Source organism: Somniosus microcephalus, chromosome 3, assembly GCF_052327205.1.
Source record: "Somniosus microcephalus isolate GS21.2 chromosome 3, FLI_Smic_1.0, whole genome shotgun sequence".
NCBI lineage: Eukaryota > Metazoa > Chordata > Chondrichthyes > Squaliformes > Somniosidae > Somniosus > Somniosus microcephalus.
In genome coordinates this window covers 147,488,371-147,508,342 of record NC_140989.1, presented here as the reverse complement: position 1 = coordinate 147,508,342, position 19,972 = coordinate 147,488,371, and the positions used below count along the sequence as shown (strand labels likewise).

General features: G+C 50.4%; 2 protein-coding genes across 4 annotated transcripts in view; one reads left to right on the top strand and one right to left on the bottom strand.

Moving 5' to 3' along the window:
- The window catches only part of trmt6 (tRNA methyltransferase 6 non-catalytic subunit), a 50,116-nt gene extending 44,386 nt beyond the window's left edge, over positions 1–5,730 (bottom strand). The window contains exon 1 of one of the 2 annotated variants that reach the window (XM_085981721.1): positions 5,344–5,730. In XM_085981721.1, coding sequence (XP_085837847.1) covers positions 5,344–5,540 — 197 coding nt within the window. In that variant the 5' untranslated portion in view covers positions 5,541–5,730. The remainder of the gene's footprint in view (positions 1–5,343) is intronic. The other variant, XM_085981722.1, reaches the window with a different exon arrangement.
- Positions 5,731–5,810: 80 nt separating this feature from the next.
- mcm8 (minichromosome maintenance 8 homologous recombination repair factor) overlaps positions 5,811–19,972 on the top strand; it is a 43,129-nt gene continuing 28,967 nt past the window's right edge. For both annotated transcript variants that reach the window (XM_085981720.1, XM_085981719.1), the window contains exons 1-2: positions 5,811–6,215; positions 14,940–15,032. In XM_085981720.1, the coding sequence (XP_085837846.1) occupies positions 6,092–6,215; positions 14,940–15,032 (217 nt within the window). In that variant the 5' untranslated portion in view covers positions 5,811–6,091. The remainder of the gene's footprint in view (positions 6,216–14,939; positions 15,033–19,972) is intronic.

The following is a 19,972-nucleotide window of genomic DNA, read 5'->3' as shown; positions in this document are numbered from 1 at the left end:
GACCTTGTCGGTTAAGGGTACGGAGTATAAAAATTTTAAACTCCTCGTCCTCCCCCAGCTTTGCGCTGCCGTCCTACTAGGGCTGGACTTCCAATCCCACCTTCAAAGTGTAACCCTAGCATACGGTGGACCCCTACCCCCACTCACAGTCAACAACCAGCGAATGTTAAACCGCCCACCGCGTAACACCTGCAGCCTATCCACCCTCAAGGTGCCGCCACCTTCCCTGTTCGCTAACCTCACCCCCGACTGCAAACCCGTCGCTACCAAGAGCAGGCGGTACAGCGCTGGGGACAGAGCCTTCATTAGCTCTGAGGTGCGGCGCCTCCTGAAAGAGGGCATTATCGAGGGGAGCAACAGCCCCTGGCGTGCCCAGGTCGTGGTCGTTAAGACCGGCGATAAAAATCGCCTGGTCATCGACTACAGCCAGACCATAAACAGATACACCCAGCTGGACGCATACCCCCTTCCCCGCATATCCGACATGGTCAATCAGATTGCACAATACCGCGTATTCTCGACCATCGACCTTAAGTCGGCCTACCACCAACTCCCTATCCACCCCGAGGACCGCCAGTACACCGCCTTCGAGGCGAATGGGCGCCTATACCACTTCCTTAGGGTCCCCTTCGGTGTCACCAACGGGGTCTCGGTCTTCCAAAGGGAGATGGACCGGATGGTTGACCAGAACAGACTGCAGGCCACATTCCCCTATCTAGATAACGTCACCATCTGCAGCCGCGACCGGCAGGTCCATGACGTGAATCTGGAGAAATTCCTCCGTACGGCCCAACGGCTGAACCTCACCTACAATAAGGAGAAATGTGTGTTTAACACCTCGCGCCTTGCCATCCTTGGCTGTGTAGTAGAGAACGGACTCATCGGCCCCGACCCCGAAAGAATGCGCCCCCTCATGGAGCTACCCCTCCCCCACTGCCCTAAGGCACTTAAGAGAACCCTGGGGCTCTTCGCCTACTATGCCCAATGGGTGCCCAATTATGCGGACAAAGCCAGACCCCTCATGAAGTCCACATCCTTCCCCCTCACGGAGGAAGCGTGCGCGGCCTTCTCCCTCATCAAGGGAGACATAGCCAAGGCCACAATGCACGCAGTGGATGAGTCCATAGTCCATCCCCTTCCAAGTGGAGAGCGATGCATCCGACTTCGCCCTAGCCGCTACCCTTAACCAGGAGGGGAGGCCGGTGGCCTTCTTCTCAAGGACCCTACAGGGCCCCGAGATCCGACACTCGTCAGTCGAGAAGGAAGCCCAGGCAATTGTGGAGGCGGTACGGCGCTGGAGGCATTACCTGGCAGGCAAACGATTTACCCTCCTCACCGACCAACGTTCGGTTGCTTTCATGTTTAATAACAAGCTGAGGGGCAAAATCAAGAATGACAAGATCTTGAGGTGGAGAATCGAGCTATCCACCTACGATTATGATATCTTGTACCGGCCAGGTAAGCTGAACGAACCCCCTGATGCTCTTTCACGAATTACATGCGCCAGCGCGCATATTGATAGACTTCAGACCCTCCACAACGACCTCTGCCACCCCGGGGTCACCAGACTTTACCATTTCATTAAGGCCCGCAACCTGACCACCTCCATCGAGGAGGTCAGGACCATGACCAGGAACTGCCAGACCTGCGCCGAGTGCAAACCGCACTTCTATAGGCCGGACAGAGCAAGCCTGATCAAGGCCACCCGCCCCTTCGAGTGCCTGAGCATCGACTTTAAGGGGCCTCTACCGTCATCTGACCGCAATGTGTACTTCCTCAACATCGTTGATGAGTACTCCCGTTTCCCTTTTGCCTTCCCCTGCCCAGACATGACCAGTACCACGGTCATCAAGTGCCTGAACGACCTCTTCGCCTTGTTCGGGTTCCCGAACTATATACATAGTGACCGGGGCTCCTCCTTCATGAGCGAGGAACTCCGTCAGTTCCTACTAGCGAGAGGTATTGCAGCAAGTAGGACCACCAGCTACAACCCCCGAGGGAACGGCCAGGTGGAAAGAGAGAACGCGACGGTATGGAAGGCCGTCCTCTTAGCCTTAAAGTCTAAGGGCCTCCCAACCTCCCGCTGGCAGGAAGTCCTCCCGACAGCGCTGCACTCCATCCGGTCACTACTTTGCACTGCCGTTAACGCCACCCCCCATGAACGAATGTTTGTTTTCCCCAGGAAGTCGACTACGGGAACCACTCTACCAACCTGGCTGACCTCTCCGGGGCCCGTCTTGCTGCGAAAGCACGTGAGGGCCCATAAAACGGACCCCCTGGTCGAGAGGGTGAACCTCCTGCACGCCAACCCCCAGTACGCCTACGTGGCTTACCCAGACGGGCGGGAGGACACTGTCTCCTTACGAGACCTCGCACCCTCGGGCACTCCGGAGACACCACCTTTACCCCCCCCACCAACCCCCCAATTCCAGCCCAGGTAGACGGCATGCCGGAACCCCACGAGCCTTCGCCGACCACGCAGACACCAGCATTAACACCAGATAACGCAGCACCGCCGCTGCGACGATCGGAGAGGCTTACGAGGCCTCCGGACAGACTGACATACCAGAACTGGTAGTACACTTCACCCCGCCGGACTCAAATGTAAACAAGGGGTGAATGTGGTAAACCACTTTTATCGTTCACTATCGTTACTCTATAGTTATCACTGTTGTATTGTTATCACTGTTCTCACTGTTGTATCACTATACGAGGTCGCCTCTTGTTGCGCTGTTATACCTGGGCTGACCACCTCCGACTCCGCCCATGGCTCCACCTACCTGCCCAGGTATAAAGGTAGTCGGCTGGCTGGTATTCCTCCTTGTTGGACCCGATCACCCACGAGGGTGGGCTCTGTTATTTAGTCAATAAAAACCTTTAGTTACGTTCCTAACTCGTCGCTTTTTATTGGACGAATTGATAGGTATATCACTTCTTTAACCAGTAATGCTACCCCACCTCCCTTTCCTTTTTGCCTATCTTTCCTGAATATCGAATACCCCTGGATGTTGAGTTCCCAGTCTTGGCCATCCTTGAGCCACGTTTCCGTAATCCCAACCAAATCATATCCGTTTACCTCTATTTGCGCAGCCAATTCATCCACCTTATTACAAATGCTCCTCGCATTAAGACACAAAGCCTTCAGGCTTGTTTTCTTAACACTCTTAGACCTATTAGAATTATTATTTACTGTGGCCACGTTTGATTTAAACTGTTGATTTCTCTGACTGCCACTTTTGTTTTTCTCCTTCCTATCTTTTGCTTTTATCCGTGTTTTCCTTTCCTCTGTCTCCATGCATATTAGCATTGAGAGGGAGGAAGTAGTAGTGGTTTTAGCAGGCTTAAAAGTGGATAAATCCCCAGGACCGGACGAGATGTATCCCAGGCTACTATGTGAGGCAAAGGAGGAGATTGCAGGAGCTCTGATACAAATTTTCAGAACCTCTCTGGCCACAGGACTGGAGAACAGCTAACGTAGTACCATTATTCAAGAAGGGTAGCAGGGATAAACCAGGGAATTACAGGCCAGTGAGCCTAACATCAGTGGTAGGGAAATTATTGGAAAAATTCTGAGGGACAGAATTAGTCTCCACTTGGAGAGGCAAGGATTAATTAGGGATAGCCAGCATGGCTTTGTCAAGGGAAGATCATGTCTGACCAATTTGATTGAATTTTTCGAGGGGGTGACTAGGTGTGTGGATGAGGGTAGTGCAGTGGATGTGGTTTACATGGATTTCAGTAAGGCTTTTGATAAAGTCCCACATAGGAGACTGGTCAGGAAGGTAAGAGCCCATGGGATCCAGGGTGCCTTGGCACATTGGATCCAAAACTGGCTTAGTGGCAGAAGGCAGAGGGTGATGGTGGAAGATTGTTTTTGTGACTGAAAGCCTGTGTCCAGTGGGGTAGCGCAGGGATTGGTGCTGGGTCCCTTGCTGTTTGGCAATCTTAGACTGGGTATTATGTAACGAGAACGGATTAATTAGCAATCTTGTTGTACGAGGCCCCTTGGGTCGGAGCGATCATAATATGATCGAATTCTTCATTAAGATGGAGAATGAAGTAGTTGACTCAGAGACAAGGGTCTACATAAATGATTTGGATGTGGATGTAAAAGGTATGATCAGTAAGTTCGCAGATGACACGAAAATTGGTGGGGTGGTAAATAGCGAGGAGGGAAGCCTCAGGCTACAGGACGATATAGATGGATTGGTCAGATGGGCAGAGCAGTGGCAAATGGAATTTAACCCTGAAAAGTGTGAGGTGATGCATTTTGGACAGACTAACAAGGCAAGGGAATACACAATGAATGGTAAGACCCTAGGAAAGACAGAGGATCAGAGGGACCTTAGTGTGCATGTACATAGATCCCTGAAGGCAGCAGAACAGGTGGATAAGGTGGTTAAAAAGGCATATGGGATACTTGCCTTCATTAGCCGAGGCACAGAATATAAGAGCAGGGAGGTTATGATGGAGCTGTACAAAACGCTGGTAAGGCCACAGCTGGAGTACTGTGTGCAGTTCTGGTCGCCACATAGGAAGGATGTGATTGTTTTGGAGAGGGTGCAGAGGAGATTTACCAGGATGTTACCTGGGCTGGAGCGCTTCAGCTATGAAGAAAGACTGGATAGGCTGGGGTTGTTTTCCTTGGAGCAGAGAAGGCTGAGGGGGGACCTGATTGAGGTGCACAAAATTATGAGGGACATAGGTAGGGTAGATAGAAGGGAACTTTTCCCCTTAGTAGAGGAGTCAATAACAAGGGGGCATAGATTCAAGGTAAGGGGCAGGAGGTTTAGAGGAAGAACTTTTTCACCCAGAGGGTGGTTGGAATCTGGAACTCACTGCCTGAAAGGGTGGTAGAGGCAGGAACCCTCACAACATTCAAGAAGCATTTGGATGAGCACTTGAAATGCCACAGCATACAAGGCTACGGACCAAATGCTGGAAAATGGGATTAGATTAGACAGGACTTGATGGCCGGCGCGGACGCGATGGGCCGAAGGGTCTCTTTCTGTGCTGTAAAACTCTGACTGTATGACACACAAACCGTGGCAGATGCGGATACTTGACGCACAAATGGAGATATAAAAAATCCCCAGTGTGCGACTGTGATCACCCAAAACAGACCATGGAACATACAACGACTCAATGCCCGATTCACAAATACGAAGGAGGCATCAGAGCGATACTCTCCGATACTCCTGGCGCAATTATCTGGCTTAACCACCTAAAATATAAAATTATAGTTGTTGCTCTACATCCATAGGAGGTGGTAGTAGTGGTGGTAATGCACCCCCTGCCCCCACCCCCCACCTTTACACTTCCGGGACAGCAAGGCTCCTGTACCTTCTCCTGTGCACCTGCACGGCTTTAAACACATCTTCTCTCTTCAGGACCACATGGTCGCCCTCGCTGACAGTCTGGGCCCCGCTGCCGGGACCCAGCGCCTCGCCAGCTGCAGACATTATTGCTGCCATTGCCGCCGCACTGCCTCTTTCTTCCACGTGCCCTTCAACTTCTCCCGTAGCCGCGGCCAGGCGCATTCAATCCATTCCACCAACAAATGAGCACGGCTCTGGGACCGAAAGAAATACAGGCGGCGAACTCTCAGCAGCGAAATAAAATGAAGACGGCGGTGTGGAAGACGCCGGTTGTACCGGGGCTCGGCCTCCCCCGGGCAACGGTTGGTCGGCTCTCCTCCGCGCGCATGCGCGACGGGAAGCGGAAGTGATCGTGCAACGCACACGCGCACAACTGAAGCCCAGGGCGCGAGGAGCTGCTCTGGTCGATTCAAACAGTCGGAGCGTTGAACCGCGGTCAGTCCGCTTGTCCGTGTAACTGACGACGAGTTTAAACGCAAGCGGCTGGAAATAGGCGATCTGGCAAGAGAGGGAAAAGAAAAACAAAACTCGCACGATTGCAAATTGATTTGACCGCCGGGTGTGGGTGTGGGGGAACCAGTAACCATAGAAACGCTCCCCGCCCCATAGGTTGTAGTGGAGCTGGCAGCAGAGCTCAGCCCAGTGTGACCGGCGCCCCCCCCCCCCCCCAATGCTGCACAGGAAGGCTAAGGGCAACAAGGGCAGTATCTGCAATGTGCTCCGATTGGAGAGGCGGGAGGGCATGGCGGGGTGCCAGAGCGGCTACGGGTGGTGGATGGAGGGGGAAACCGTGCAGAGGAAGAGGAAACTGGGACAAATCCAGGAGAAGTGAAGGAAGTAAGTCCCGTGCATTTTAACTTGGAAGTCTGTGCAAACTCTGTCCTAGGTTAACAGTGGGCTGGTCCGCTTCAAGAGGTGAAATGGTGTGGCGCCAAACCTGATGGTGCAGCTCCATCTAGCCTCTGCTCAGGGACTGTTCCCCAACCTTTCAAAACCCCTGTCGTCGCCCCTACCTGCCAAAACCCACTCTCAGTCCATCTGTCTTCACAAACTACCACCCCGTCTCCACCCTCCTCTTCACCTCCAAGGTCCCTGAATGTATCACTTGCCCATCTCCCTCACAACTCCCTTCCACCAGATTTCTGACCCTCCTGCTGCACCAAAATGGCCCTAACTAAAAGTAATGTGTTCACTGTGACCATGATGCTTTATCTCTCCTTGTCCTCATTGCAGCTTTTGACACCGTCAATCTCACCATCCTGCTCCAACATCTCTCCTCTGTTGTGCAATTGTATACAGGGCATGTCCACCAAGAACATCATCGCAACTTGTAGAGTACCCCAATAATTCATCCGTGGCCTCTCCCTCATCTCCATGCTGTCCTTTTGGTGATGGTAGCCAAAACCATGGGGTCAGCTTCCGTATGCTGATGACACAAGTTCTGCCTCTCTCGACCCTTCCACTGCTTCTGTATTGCCAGGCTACATGTCGGATATCACTCTAACGTCCTTCAGCTAAACACTTGGAAGACCAAAGCTATTGTCTTGGTACCCTGCAACAAACTGTATGCTTATTCCTGACTCCATTCCCTCTCTGGCCACTGTCTTAGGCTGAACCAGGATGTCTGTAACCATAGCAGCCTGTTTGACCACGATTCCAGATCCTCCTCTTCACTTGCTGCCACCTCTAACATTACTTGTCTCCATCCCTACCTCAGCGATCTGTTGTTGAAGCCCTCATTTATGTCTTTGTCACCAACCGACTTGATTACTCCATTGCTTTCCTAGTCAACCTCCTATTCGCCACCCTCCATAATCTTCAGTTCATTCAAACCTCTGCTATCCTTGTTCTATTCCACAACAAGTTACACTCATCCATCACACCCATCTTGATCAAAAGTTTGTCACCATCCTCCGCCTGCTTCATGACAACATGCAAGCCGTGATCCTAACCAACGGTTCCACCACAGACCCAATTCACGTACGGACCGGGGTCAAGCAAGGCTGTGTCATCGCACCAATGCTCTTCTCGATCTTCCTTGCTGCAATGCTCCATCTCACCCTCAGTAAGCTCCCTGCTGGAGTGGAGCTAATTTACAGAACAAACGGGAAACTGTTCAACCTCCGTCACCTCCAGTCCAGATCCAAGGTTGTCCCATCCTTTGTCATCGAATTACAGTATGCAGATGACGCTTGTGTTTCCGCACACTCGGAGGTCGAACTCCAAACCATCGTCAACACCTTCACCGAAGCGTACGAGAACATGGGCCTTACACTAAACATCCGTAAGACAAAGGTCCTCCACCAACCTGCCCCCGCCACACAGTGCTGCCCCCCGATTATCAAAATCCACGACAAGGCCTTGGACAACGTGGACCACTTTCCATACTTTGGGAGCCTACTGTCAACAAGGGCAGACGTCGATGACGAAGTCCAACACCGTCTTCAGTGTGCCAGTGCAGCCTTCGGTCGCCTGAGGAAGAGAGTGTTTGAAGACCAGGACCTCAAACCCGGCACCAAGCTCATGGTCTACAGAGCAGTAGTGATACCTGCCCTGCTGTATGCCTCAGAGACATGGACCATGTACAGCAGGCACCTCAAAGCACTGGAGAGGTACCACCAACGCTGCCTCCGCAAGATCCTGCAAATCCATTGGCAGGATAGGCACACCAACATCCGTGTTCTTGCTCAGGCCAACATCCCCAGCATCAAAACTTTGACCACGCTCGATCAGCTCAGATGGACGGGTCACATTGTCCGCATGCCCGATACGAGATTCCCAAAACAAGCGCTCTACTCAGCTCCGATACTGCAAGAGAGCCCCAGGTGGGCAGAGGAAACGCTTCAAGGACACCCTCAAAGCCTCCTTGGAAAAAGTGCAACATCCCTCCTGGCCCAAGACTGCACAAAGTGGAGGAGAAGCATCCGGGAAGGCGCCGAACACCTCGAGCCTCTTCGCCGGGAGCAAGCGGAAGCCAAGCACAAGGAGCGCACCTCAACCCAAGCACCCCACCCACTGTCTGCCCCACCTGTGACAGAGACTGTAGGTCCCGCATTGGTCTCATCGCTCACCTGAGAACTAGTTTTTAATGTGGAAGCAAGTCATCCTTGGTTCTGAGGGACTGCCTAAGAAGAAGAAGCTGCACTACTTTGGCTTTTCATTCCCCAATACCTCCAATTTAAAATTCTAATCCCTCTATGGCCTTTCCCTTCCTATTGCTTTAACTTCCTACAACAATACGCCCCCAATACTCTCTGTTCCTCTGACTACGGCTTCTTGTGCACCTCACCATTGATTGCTGTGCTTCAAGCATCTAGGTTCCACTACCTGAAATTCTCTCCTTAAACCCCTCTCCACCGCCATCCTGGTTGTCTTTAAGACCCTCCTTAAAGCCCATCTCTTTGACCAACCTATTGATTACTCCTTGTTTCTTTGGCTTAGCATCTGCTTTCCTTACACCTGTGAAGTGAGAAGTTTTTCTATGTTAATTGTACTATAAGTTGTTATCATCATCAGCATGAGAAATCCAAGCTGTGCGATTTTCTGTCGGCCTCACATAAATTCAGGCCAAAACCATATAGACATAGGTAAGTGACGAGTGCAAAATACTGCGGATGCTGGAAACCTGAAATAAAAACAGAAAATGCTGGAAACACTCAGCAGGTAGGGCAGCATCTGTGGAGAGAGAAACAGTTAGCCTTCCAGGTCGATGACATTTCATCAGAACTGGAAGAAGTCAGAGATTTAACAGTTTTAATTTAAGCAAGTGCAGAGCTAGGGAAAAAAGTGGGGAGATTAATGGGAAAATTCTGTGATGGGGTGGAGGGCAGGGGTGATTAAATTACAAAAAGGATGATGGCGCAGGGCAAAAGGGGTGGTAATGGGACAAGTAAAGAAACAAAAATGGATCCAGAGGAGGCGTAAGTGACTACAGCTGTTACTGTATATTGTCAGAAGTCAACATTTCACTTTCTTAAAAAAAAAAAATTCCTGCCAGTGCAGTTCTAAAGTTGCAAGAAGTTGAATAATTAGAAAGGGAAAAAAGACAGGAACAGTAAATTTAAAAGACTGTAGTACCTAAAGCATTCTGTCTCCAGACCATTGATGTACTTTTGCAGGCTGCATTTGTTTTTGACCAAAGCCATTGCGCTCTTAGTGGTGTCACTATTCATAAAATGTAAGTTTAGGATTGAGCATGGCACTCCCTGCCAAGTCAAGTGTTCTCCTCCGATGTTGTTTGATTCTGCTGCCACCTGTAAGCAAAACTATGGCAAATTCTCCAGTATATTTTCATGGTGATCATTACAATTCCAAATTATTATTAACACCTCTGATGCACACTGTGCTTTTTGTAGCACTTTAAACCTCATCAAAGAAAATTTGCTGCATTGTCCTGCACTCCAATCTTCCTTTATTATGCACATGCCATGGTGGCTCTGAGCTCTACGTGTCAAAAATAATTCATCTTAAAAAGGGATGAGGGAGAAGTTTACATTCTGCCTCTTCAAGCAGCTCTTTAGATTAATCTTTTTTCTAAATTACACTAGTTTTCATGTTTTTTCTCTCTGCTCATCCAGGTAAGGGATGTTAGTGTTGGGGAATGGAGCATTTTTTTCCATTTCAGCCACAGTTTCAGCATCAAAGACTCCCAGGACAGGTATACCACAGGTAGATGCAACTACCTGTACCCTACCCCAACAAGGTGCCACAACCCCAACCTCAAGAGCATTCAATACGGTACCAGTGTGAATTTTTTTCCCATTTCTCACTTGTGCCCTTTCTAAATTAGATTGGCAATCAGTGGCAAATTAATTTTGTGCCATGGGCCCATTCCCACTAGGACCTAAACTTATACAAAAAGAAAATACTGCAGATGCTGGAAATCTGAAATAAAAACAGAAAATGCTGGAGATATTCAGCAGGTCAGGCAGCATCTGTGAAGAGAGAAACAGTTAACATTTCAGGTCGATGACCTTTCGTCAGAACTGGAAAAAAGCAGGAAATGGAACAGATTTTTAAGCAAGTGTAGGAGCTGGGAAAGGGGAGAGGGGATGAAAGAACAAAAGGGAAGGTCTGTGATAGGATAGAAGGCAGGAGAGTTTAAGAGACATTAAGAGATATTCAAGGCAAAAGGAGATGGTAATGGGACAGGTTAAGAAACAAAAGATGACTCTAGATGAAGTGTAAATTGTGCTGGCAGAATGAAAGACAGCTGCCATGTGGGAGAGAAGAAAAGAAAACACAAACAAAAAAAAAGTGTGGAAAAAAATATATATATTCGAGGAGCATTCGTAATAAGGTGGATGAACTAGCTGCGCAAATAGAGGTAAACGGATATGATATTGGGATTACGGAAACATGGCTCCAGGGTGACCAAGGCTGGGAACTCAACACCCAGGGGTATTCAATATTCAGGAAAGACAGGCAGAAAGGAAAAGGAGGTGGGGTAGCATTGCTGGTTAAAGAGGGGATTAACACAATTGTAAGGAAGGATATTAGCTCTGATGATGTGGAATCTGTATGGGTAGAACTGAGAAATACCAAGGGGCAGAAAACGTTAGTAGGAGTGGTATATAGACCTCCAACAGTAATGCAGAGGTCGGGGATGGCATTAAATGGGAAATTAGAGATGCATGCAATAAGGGCACAGCAGTTATCATGGGTGACTTTAATCTACATATAGATCGAGCTAACCAAATTAGTAACAATACTGTGGAGGAGGAATTCCTGGAGTGTATACAGGATGGTTTCCCGGACCAATATGTCGAGGAACCAACTAGAGATCAGGCCATCTTAGACTGGGTATTATGTAATGAGAAAGGATTAATTAGCAATCTTGTGCGAGGCCCCTTGGGGCGGAGGGATCATAATATGATAGAATTCTTCATTAAGATGGAGAGTGAAGTAGTTGACTCAGAGACTAGGGTCCTGAATTTCAATAAAGGAAACTACGATGGTATGAGGCGCGAGTTGGGTAGGACTGATTGGGAAATGTTACTCAAAAGGGTTGACGGTGGATAGGCAATGGTAAGCATTCAAAGATCGCATGGATGAACTACAGAATTTGTTCATCCCTGTTTGGCATAAAAATAAAACAAAAAGGTGACTCATCTGTGGCTAACAAGGGAAATTAGGGATAGCATAAGATCCAAGGAGACGACATATAAATTGGCCAGAAAAAGCAGTAAACCTGAGGATTGGGAGCAGTTTAGGATTCAACAAAGGAGGACAAAGGGATTAATTAAGAGGGGGAAAATAGAGTATGAGAGTAAGCTTGCAGGGAACATAAAAACTGACTAAAAGCTTTTATAGATATGTGAAGAGAAAAAGATTGGTGAAGTCAAGCGTAGGTCCCTTGCAGTCAGAATCAGGGGAATTTATAATGGGGAACAAAGAAATGGCAGACCAATTAAATACATACTTTGGTTCTGTCTTCACAAAGGAGGACACAAATAACCTCCCAAAGATGTCGGGGAACATATAGGGTCTAATGAAAGGGAGGAACTGATAGAAATCAGTATTTGTAGGGAAATGGTGTTAGGGAAATTTATGGGATTGAGGGCCGATAAATCGCCAGGGCCTGATAATCTACATCCTAGGGTACTTAAGGAAGTGGCCCTAGAAATAGTCGATGCATTGCTGGTCATCTTCCAAAATTCGATAGACTCTGGAACAGTACCCATGGATTGGAGGGTAGCTAATGTTACCCCACTATTCAAAAAAGGTGGTAGAGAGAAAACGGGGAATTATAGACCGGTAAACCTGACATCGGTAGTGAGGAAAATGCCAGAGTCCATTATAAAAGATGTAATAGCAGAGCACTTGGAAAACAGTGACAGGATCGGACAAAGTCAACATGGATTTACAAAAGATAAATCGTGCTTGACTAATCTACTGGAATTTTTTGAGGATGTAACTGGTAGAATAGATAAGGGAGAACCAGTGGATGTGCTGTATTTGGACTTTCAGAAGGCTTTCGATAAGGTCCCGCATAAGAGATTAGCGTGTAAAGTTAAGGCACATGGGATTGGGGGCAAGGTACTGACTTGGATAGAGAACTGGTTGGCAGACAGGAAGCAAAGAGTTGGAATAAACGGCTCTTTTTCCGAGTGGCAGGCAGTGACTAGTGGGGTACCGCAGAGTTCGGTCCTAGGACCCCAGCTATTCACAATATATATTAATGATCCAGACGAAGTAACTAGATGTAATATCTCCAAGTTTGCAGACGACACAAAGCTGGGTGGGCGTGTGTGCTGTGAGGAGGATGCTGAGAAACTCCAGTATGATTTGGACAGGTTGGGTGATTGGGCAAACGTATGACAAATGCAGTATAATGTGGATAAATGCGAGGTTATCCACTTCGGTGGCAAAAACAGGAAGGCAGATTATTATCTGAACGGCAATCGATTGAGAGAAGGGGAAGTGCAATGAGACCTGGGTGTCCTTGTGCACCAGTCGCTGAAGGTAAGCATGCAGGTGCAGCAGGCGGTGAAGAAGGCAAATGGTATGTTGGCATTCATAGCGAGAGGATTCGAGTACAGAAGCAAGGATGTCTTGCTGCAGTTGTACAGGGCCTTGGTGAGACCACACCTTGAGTATTGTGTGCAGTTTTGGTCGCCTTATCTGAGGAAGGATGTTCTTGCCATGGAGGGAGTGCAGCGAAGATTCACCAGACTGATACCTGGGATGGCAGGAATGACGTATAAGGAGAGATTGGGTCGATTGGGCTCATACTCGCTGGAGTTTAGAAGAATGAGAGGGCATCTCATTGAAACTTATAAAATTCTAACAGGACTATACAGACTAGATGCAGGAAGGATGTTCCCGATGGTGGGGGAGTCCAGAACCAGGGGTCACAGTCTAAGGATAAGGGGTAAGCCATTTAGGACTGAGATGAGGAGGAATTTCTTCACCCCGAGAGTGGTGAACCTGTGGAATTCTCTACCACAGAAGGCAGTTGAGGCCAATTCATTAAATATATTCAAGAAGGAGTTGGATATATTTCTTAAGGCTAAAGGGATCAAGGGATATGGGGAGAAGGGAGGGACAGGGTACTGAATTTGGATGATCAGCCATGATCTCATTGAATGGCGGAGCAGGCTCAAGGGGCCGAATGGCCTACTCCTGCTCCTATCTTCTATGTTTCTATGGGCCGAGGTTATGATCTGAAATTGTTGAACTCTATGTTGAGTCCAGAAGGCTGTAAAGTGCCTAATCAAAAGATGAGGTGCTGTTCCTCGAGCTTACGTTCAGCTTCAGTGGAACAATGTAAGCGGCCAAGATGGTGGGGTCTGAGTGGGAGTGGAGCGGAGAATTAAAGTGACAGGCGACCGGAAGCTTGGGGTCCCCCTTATGGACTGAACAGAGGTGTTCTGCAAAGCGGTCACCCAATCTGCGTTTGTTCTTCCCAATGTAGAGGAGATCGCATCGTGAGCAGCGAATACAGTATACTAAATTGCAAGAAGTACAAGTAAATCGCTGTTTCACCTGGAAGGGGTGTTTGGGGCCCTGGACAGTGGGAAGGGGGGAGGTATAGAGCATGTGTTGCATCCCCTACGTTTGCACGGGAAGGTGGCAGGGGAAGGGGTGTTGGGGGTGATGGAGGAGTGGACCAGGGTGTTGCGGAGTGAGCGGTCCCTTCGGAATGCTGAAAGGGGAGATGAGGGGAAGATGTGTTTGGTGGCGGAAATGGTGGTGGATGATCCATTGAATGTGGAGGCTGGTAGGGTGAAAGGTGAGGACAAGGGGAACCCTATCGTTGTTCCGGGAGGGAGGGGCAGGGGTGAGAGCAGAAGTGCGGGAGATAGAACAGACATGGTCAAGGGCCGTGTCAACCACAGTAGAGGGGAATCCTCGGTTGAGGAAAAAGGAAGACATGTCGGAAGCACTGGTATGGAAGGTGGCATCGGGATGGGAGGAAGTGTAGTCCAGGTAGCTGTAGGTGTCAGTGGGCTTGTAGTGAATGTTTGTCAATAACCTATTCCCAGAGATGGAGACGGAGAAGTCGAGGAAGGGAAGGGAAGAGTTGGAGATGGATTATGTGAAGGCGAGGGAAGGGTGGAAATTGGAAGCAAAGTGAATGAAACTAAACTTAGACTGCTCAAATGCGTTTCAGAGGGCAGGCAGAGGACACTTTTGTTCCTTTAGTCTGGAATGGCTTTGAGAACATCTCCCAGAAAAACCTGTGTCTAACCCACCTGAATCTGTTTTAATTGACTTACTATTTTTGGATAGCATTCATTTACTCTTGGCAGTAAGTGAAATTTCATCTGCTGTTGATGTTAGGTGAGAATGATTTGGATTAAAATTACTTTCCTCTTAGAAATTTCATGTTCGTTTATGATTTCATTTATTCCCAAACCTTGCTCAAATAGAGTTGAATATGTAACTTTGGACTGTATTTCATGCTGAATGTACATTATAAAATTACTACTGATGTTATTAGTATTTAAAAGTTGTAATTTGTTGCAAGAATGACAGATTAAATGATTTAAAAATATGATGAAAAGCCTATTTGAACTAGTAAAGATTCTGATTATTGAATGACACATTTTGTCTTAGGTTTTCAACAGATAAAGCCTCATTCGCGCCTAATTCAAGGAACTTTGGATCAATTTATACCATATAAGGGTTGGAAACTTTATTTTTCAGAAGGTGAGCCTTCCTTTTGAAACTATTTGTATTGAAGATAACTTAGTTAATAATGACAGATGTTTGATAAATTAGCAAAAGTTTAAAAGGAAATATTAGAGCTTCCAAACAGACAACAACAATATGCATTTATATAATGCCTTTAACTTAGGAAAACGTACCATGGTGCTTTTCAGGAGCATGTTAGACAAAAATTGACATTGAGCCAAAGAAGGAAATATTAGGAGTGGTGACTAAAAGCTTGGTCAAAATAGTAGGTTTTAAGGACGCAAGCGAGGCGGTGAGGTTTAGGGAGGGAATTCCAAAGCTTAGTCCCTAGACGGCACCAATGGTGGGGCAAAGGGAGTGAGGTATGCATGAGGCCAGAGTTGGAGGAAAAGAGAGTTCTTCGAGGATTGTAGCGCAGAGGAGGTTACAGAGATAGGGAGGGACGAAGCTATGGAGGGATTTGAACACTGGAATGATGATTTTAAATTTGAGGGATTGGTGGACTAGGAGCCAGTGTAGGTCAGCGAGCACAGAGATGATGGGTGAGCAGGACTTGATGTGTATTAGCATATGGCTTAGAGTTTTGGATGAGCGCAAGTTTATGGAGGGTGGAAGATGGGAGGCCGGCCAGGAGAGCGTTGGAATAGTCGAGTCTGGAGGTAACACAGGCATTGATGAGGGTTTCAGCAGCATATGGGCTGAGGCAGGGGTGGAGACGGGTGATGTTATGGAGCAACATCGTGCATGGTTGACATCATCAATGACATAGTAAACAGTCAAATATTCCAGTCAAGGCTAATTAAGTGAGAGTGGAAAGAAAAAGGGACAACAGAAGCAGAGAAAAGTGAAATCTTACAGTTTTATTGCACAAAGTTCAAGCTTTGAATTTTTGTTGAGGCTGGAGAAAATATTTATGGGGACTATGCTAGCCAAGTTGAACCACGTGAAAGATTTGTTAACTTTTCTAATAGCTTTAATATCACCAGACGGGGAGCGTCTCCATCTATTAACATTAGTATGATTAATATGCAGAGTAGTAGATAATTAGCCTTGTAGACTGCTGTAAAACTTAACTGTTCATTACCAAAAATTACATGAACCTGCTTGATGGCCCACTTGAATAGAAAATTTGAACAAACCCTTATGCCTAGTGTATCAGTTGAGTATGACACTAAGGGGCCATAGCAAAACAAAAGTCAATTGGGGTTAATGGGAAAGCGCAGCAGTGGCTGGAGTCATACCTGCTGCAAAGGAAGGTGATTGTATTTGTCAGAGGCCAATCATCACAGTCCCAGGACATGGCTGAATGAGCTCCACAGGGAAATATCCTTGGCTTGATCATCTTCAGTGGCTGTATCAATGACCTTCCCTCCATCGTAAGGTTGGGAATGAGGCTGTTCACTGACCATTTCATGATCTTCAGTTCCATTGTCAACACCAGCGATTAATGATGTACTCCATCCCATACAGCAGGACTTGGGCCATCTAGGCTTGGACTGTCAAAGACAGCTTACATTGACGCCACAAGTACCAGGTTATGACCATCTCCAACAAGAGAAAGTTAAACCGCCATTACCAGACTTCCAATGGCACCACTAAGTCCCTCAACATCTTGGGGCTGGGGTCACTATTGTCCAGAAGTTTACTGAGCTAATCATATCAACACAGTGGCTATAAGAGCGAGCACAAGGAAGGGTAATCATATGATATGAGTACCAATCTCAAACTAGTATCTTTAATATTTTTTAAAAGGGGTCTCCATTCAAAGGTATTATGCAAAGCAGTTTTAATGTGAAAGCAGCATAATTTTAAAAGCTGAAACTAAAGATAAAATGGGAGGGGGGGGAAATCAAGAACTGTACATGTGAAGAAATTTAAGGAAATACAGCACATATCTATCTATATATATATAAAACGGTCTGTCTCTCTGTCTTTCTGTCTCTCTGTCCGGCTATACAATCAAAAGTTATAGAGCGTACCTACACATATGTTATATCAAAAGAAAGCTTATCATTAGGGGACTCTCATAGGCATATTTACTTTTTGGTCGGACAAAAATTGTGCCGACGGTATCTAAAAAACGTTCAAAATTCCGCTCATTATCCGCTCATTAGCATTGAGTGGGGGCGGGTTCATTGCGTGTGCGGGCGGGCCATCCTAGAGTTGAGTGACGTGACGATTGACCAATCCTACAGTTCAGTGACCTGACGGTTGACCAATCGGTGCGTGTGTGGGCGGGCCTTATCATTCTGAACTGAGGTAAGTGTCAGTCATCTTGATTCGTAAGTTTATTTTTTTCCCCACTTTCTGCGTGTTTCTTTTCAAATCTAGATTTCCAGCAAAAAAAAAAGTTGCTTTTAAAACACAAATTGTTTTTAAAAAAAGTTAATTAATTTGTAAATCTTTTCTCTAACCTCTATAATTTTCCTACCTTTCACCGTTTTTGCAGGCCTGGAAGCCTGGGCCTCTGTTGCCCAGCCACGCCCGAGCTAGGCACCGCTCCTCCCGCTGGGCCCGCCCCGCGATCGCTGCCATCTTTGTAAAGGCTGGCTGGGCTGAGCGTAGCCATCGCCGCCATTTTGGTAAAGGCTGGCGGGGCGGGAGGGAGCCTAGCGGGAGGTCAGTTGCGGTCACCGCGAGGCTCGGGCTCAGCTGATCGGGCACTCATCAGGGGTCGGCCCGCAACACATTGACCGGAGGAGCGGCGGCGCGCTCTCTCCTTCCCCCCCCCCCCCCCCCCCCGACGGCTTGGGCGGGGGGCCGGTGCTCGGGAGGGCGGGGCTCGGGAGGCCGGTGCTCAGGAGAGGGGGGAAGGGTTACCCCGGCAACCGCGCCCGGCCCCCTCTCACAGCCTCAAGCCGACTCACGCCCGTTCCCGCGGCTTGGCTCCAGCGCAGGCCCAGCCGCAATCGGCGGTCTTGAAGCCGGGGGGGCGGGGCTCGGGCTGACCGGGGCGCTACGCTCGGCTGGGCCATGTCAGTGCGTGGGGCGGCATGGAGCTCCGCGGAGCCATCGCCGGGAGAGGGGAGAGGGTCTGCTGGCTCTCCCCCTCCCTTTCTCCCTCCCTCCCTTCCTCCCTCCCTCCCTTTCTCCCTCCCTCCCTCCCTTTCTCCCTCCCTCCCTCCCTCCCTCCCTTTCTCCCTCCCTCCCTCCCTCCCTCCCTTCCCGCCCTCCCTCCCTCCCTTCCCGCCCTTTCTCCCTTCCCGCCTTCCCCCCCACACCCTTTCCACCCCCCTCCCCCTCCACCCCCCTCCCCCGCCACCCCTTCCCCTCCCCACCCCTTCCCCTCCCCACCCCTTCCCCTCCCCACCCCTTCCCCTCCCCTCCCCACCCCTTCCCCTCCCCACCCCTTCCCCTCCCCACCCCCTCTCCCCCCTCCCACCCCCCCTTTCCCCGGCCCCCCCTTCCCCCCCGGCCCCCCTTCCCCCCCGGCCCCCCTTCCCCCCCGGCTCCCCTTCCCCTCCACCCCCTTCCCCTCCCCCTCCACCCCCTTCCCCTCCACCCCCTTCCCCTCCACCCCCTTCCCCTCCACCCCCTTCCCCCTCCCTTCCCCTCCACCCCCTCCCCCCTCCCTTCCCCTCCACCCCCTCCCCCTTCTCCTCCACCCTCACCCCCCTTCCCCTCCACCCCCACCCCCCTTCCCCTCCACCCCCCTTCCCCTCCACCCCCCTTCCCCTCCACCCCCCTTCCCCTCCACCCCCCTTCCCCTCCACCCCCTTCCCCTCCTTCCCCTCCACCCCCTTCCCCTCCACCCCCTCCCCCCTTCCCCTCCACCCCCTCCCCCCTTCCCCTCCACCCCCTCCCCCCTTCCCCTCCACCCCCTCCCCCCTTCCCCTCCACCCCCTCCCCCCTTCCCCTCCCCCCCCACCCACCCCCTCCCCCCTTCCCCTACCCCCTCCCCCCTTCCCCTCTCCCCCCTTCCCCTCCCCCCTTCCCCTCCCCCCCTCCCCCCTTCCCCTCCACCCCCTCCCCCCTTCCCCTCCACCCCCTCCCCCCTTCCCCTCCACCCCCTCCCCCCTTCCCCTCCACCCCCTCCCCCCTTCCCCTCCACCCCCTCCCCCCTTCCCCTCCACCCCCTTCCCCTTCAGCCCTCCCCCCTTCCCCTCCACCCCCCTTCCCCTTCCCCTCCACCCCCCTTCCCCTTCCCCTCCACCCCCCTTCCCCTTCCCCTCCACCCCCCTTCCCCTCCACCCCCCTTCCCCTCCACCCCCCCTTCCCCTCCACCCCCCCTTCCCCTCCACCCCCCCTTCCCCTCCCCCCCCCTTCCCCTCCACCCCCCTTAACCTCCCCCCTTTCTCACCCCCTCCCCCTTCCCCCCGGGTCGCTCTCTCTCTTCCCCCCGGGTCGCTCTCTCTCTTCCCCCCGGGTCGCTCTCTCTCTTCCCCCCGGGTCGCTCTCTCTCTTCCCCCCGGGTCTCGCTCTCTCTCTTCCCCCCGGGTCGCGCTCTCTCTCTTCCCCCCGGGTCGCGCTCTCTTCCCCCCGGGTCGCTCTCTCTCTTCCCCCCGGGTCGCTCTCTTCCCCCCGGGTCGCTCTCTCTCTTCCCCCCGGGTCGCTCTCTCTCTTCCCCCCGGGTCGCTCTCTCTCTTCCCCCCCCGGGTCGCTCTCTCTCTTCCCCCCGGGTCGCTCTCTCTCTTCCCCCCGGGTCGCTCTCTCTCTTCCCCCGGGTCGCTCTCTCTCTTCCCCCCGGGTCGCTCTCTCTCTTCCCCCCGGGTCGCTCTCTCTCTTCCCCCCGGGTCGCTCTCTCTCTTCTCCCCCGGTCGCTCTCTCTCTTCCCCCCAGTCGCGCTCTCTCTCTCTTCCAACAACAACATGCCCTCAAAAAAGCCTCGGCACCGCCGGGCACTCCAGCTAGTCTTCGATAAAATTAACTGATTAATGTTGTTAGTTTAAAACAGATTGAAGAACTCATTCATTCCTTTGTTGTGTGGTGATTTTTGGGATTCCCAATAAGGCTGG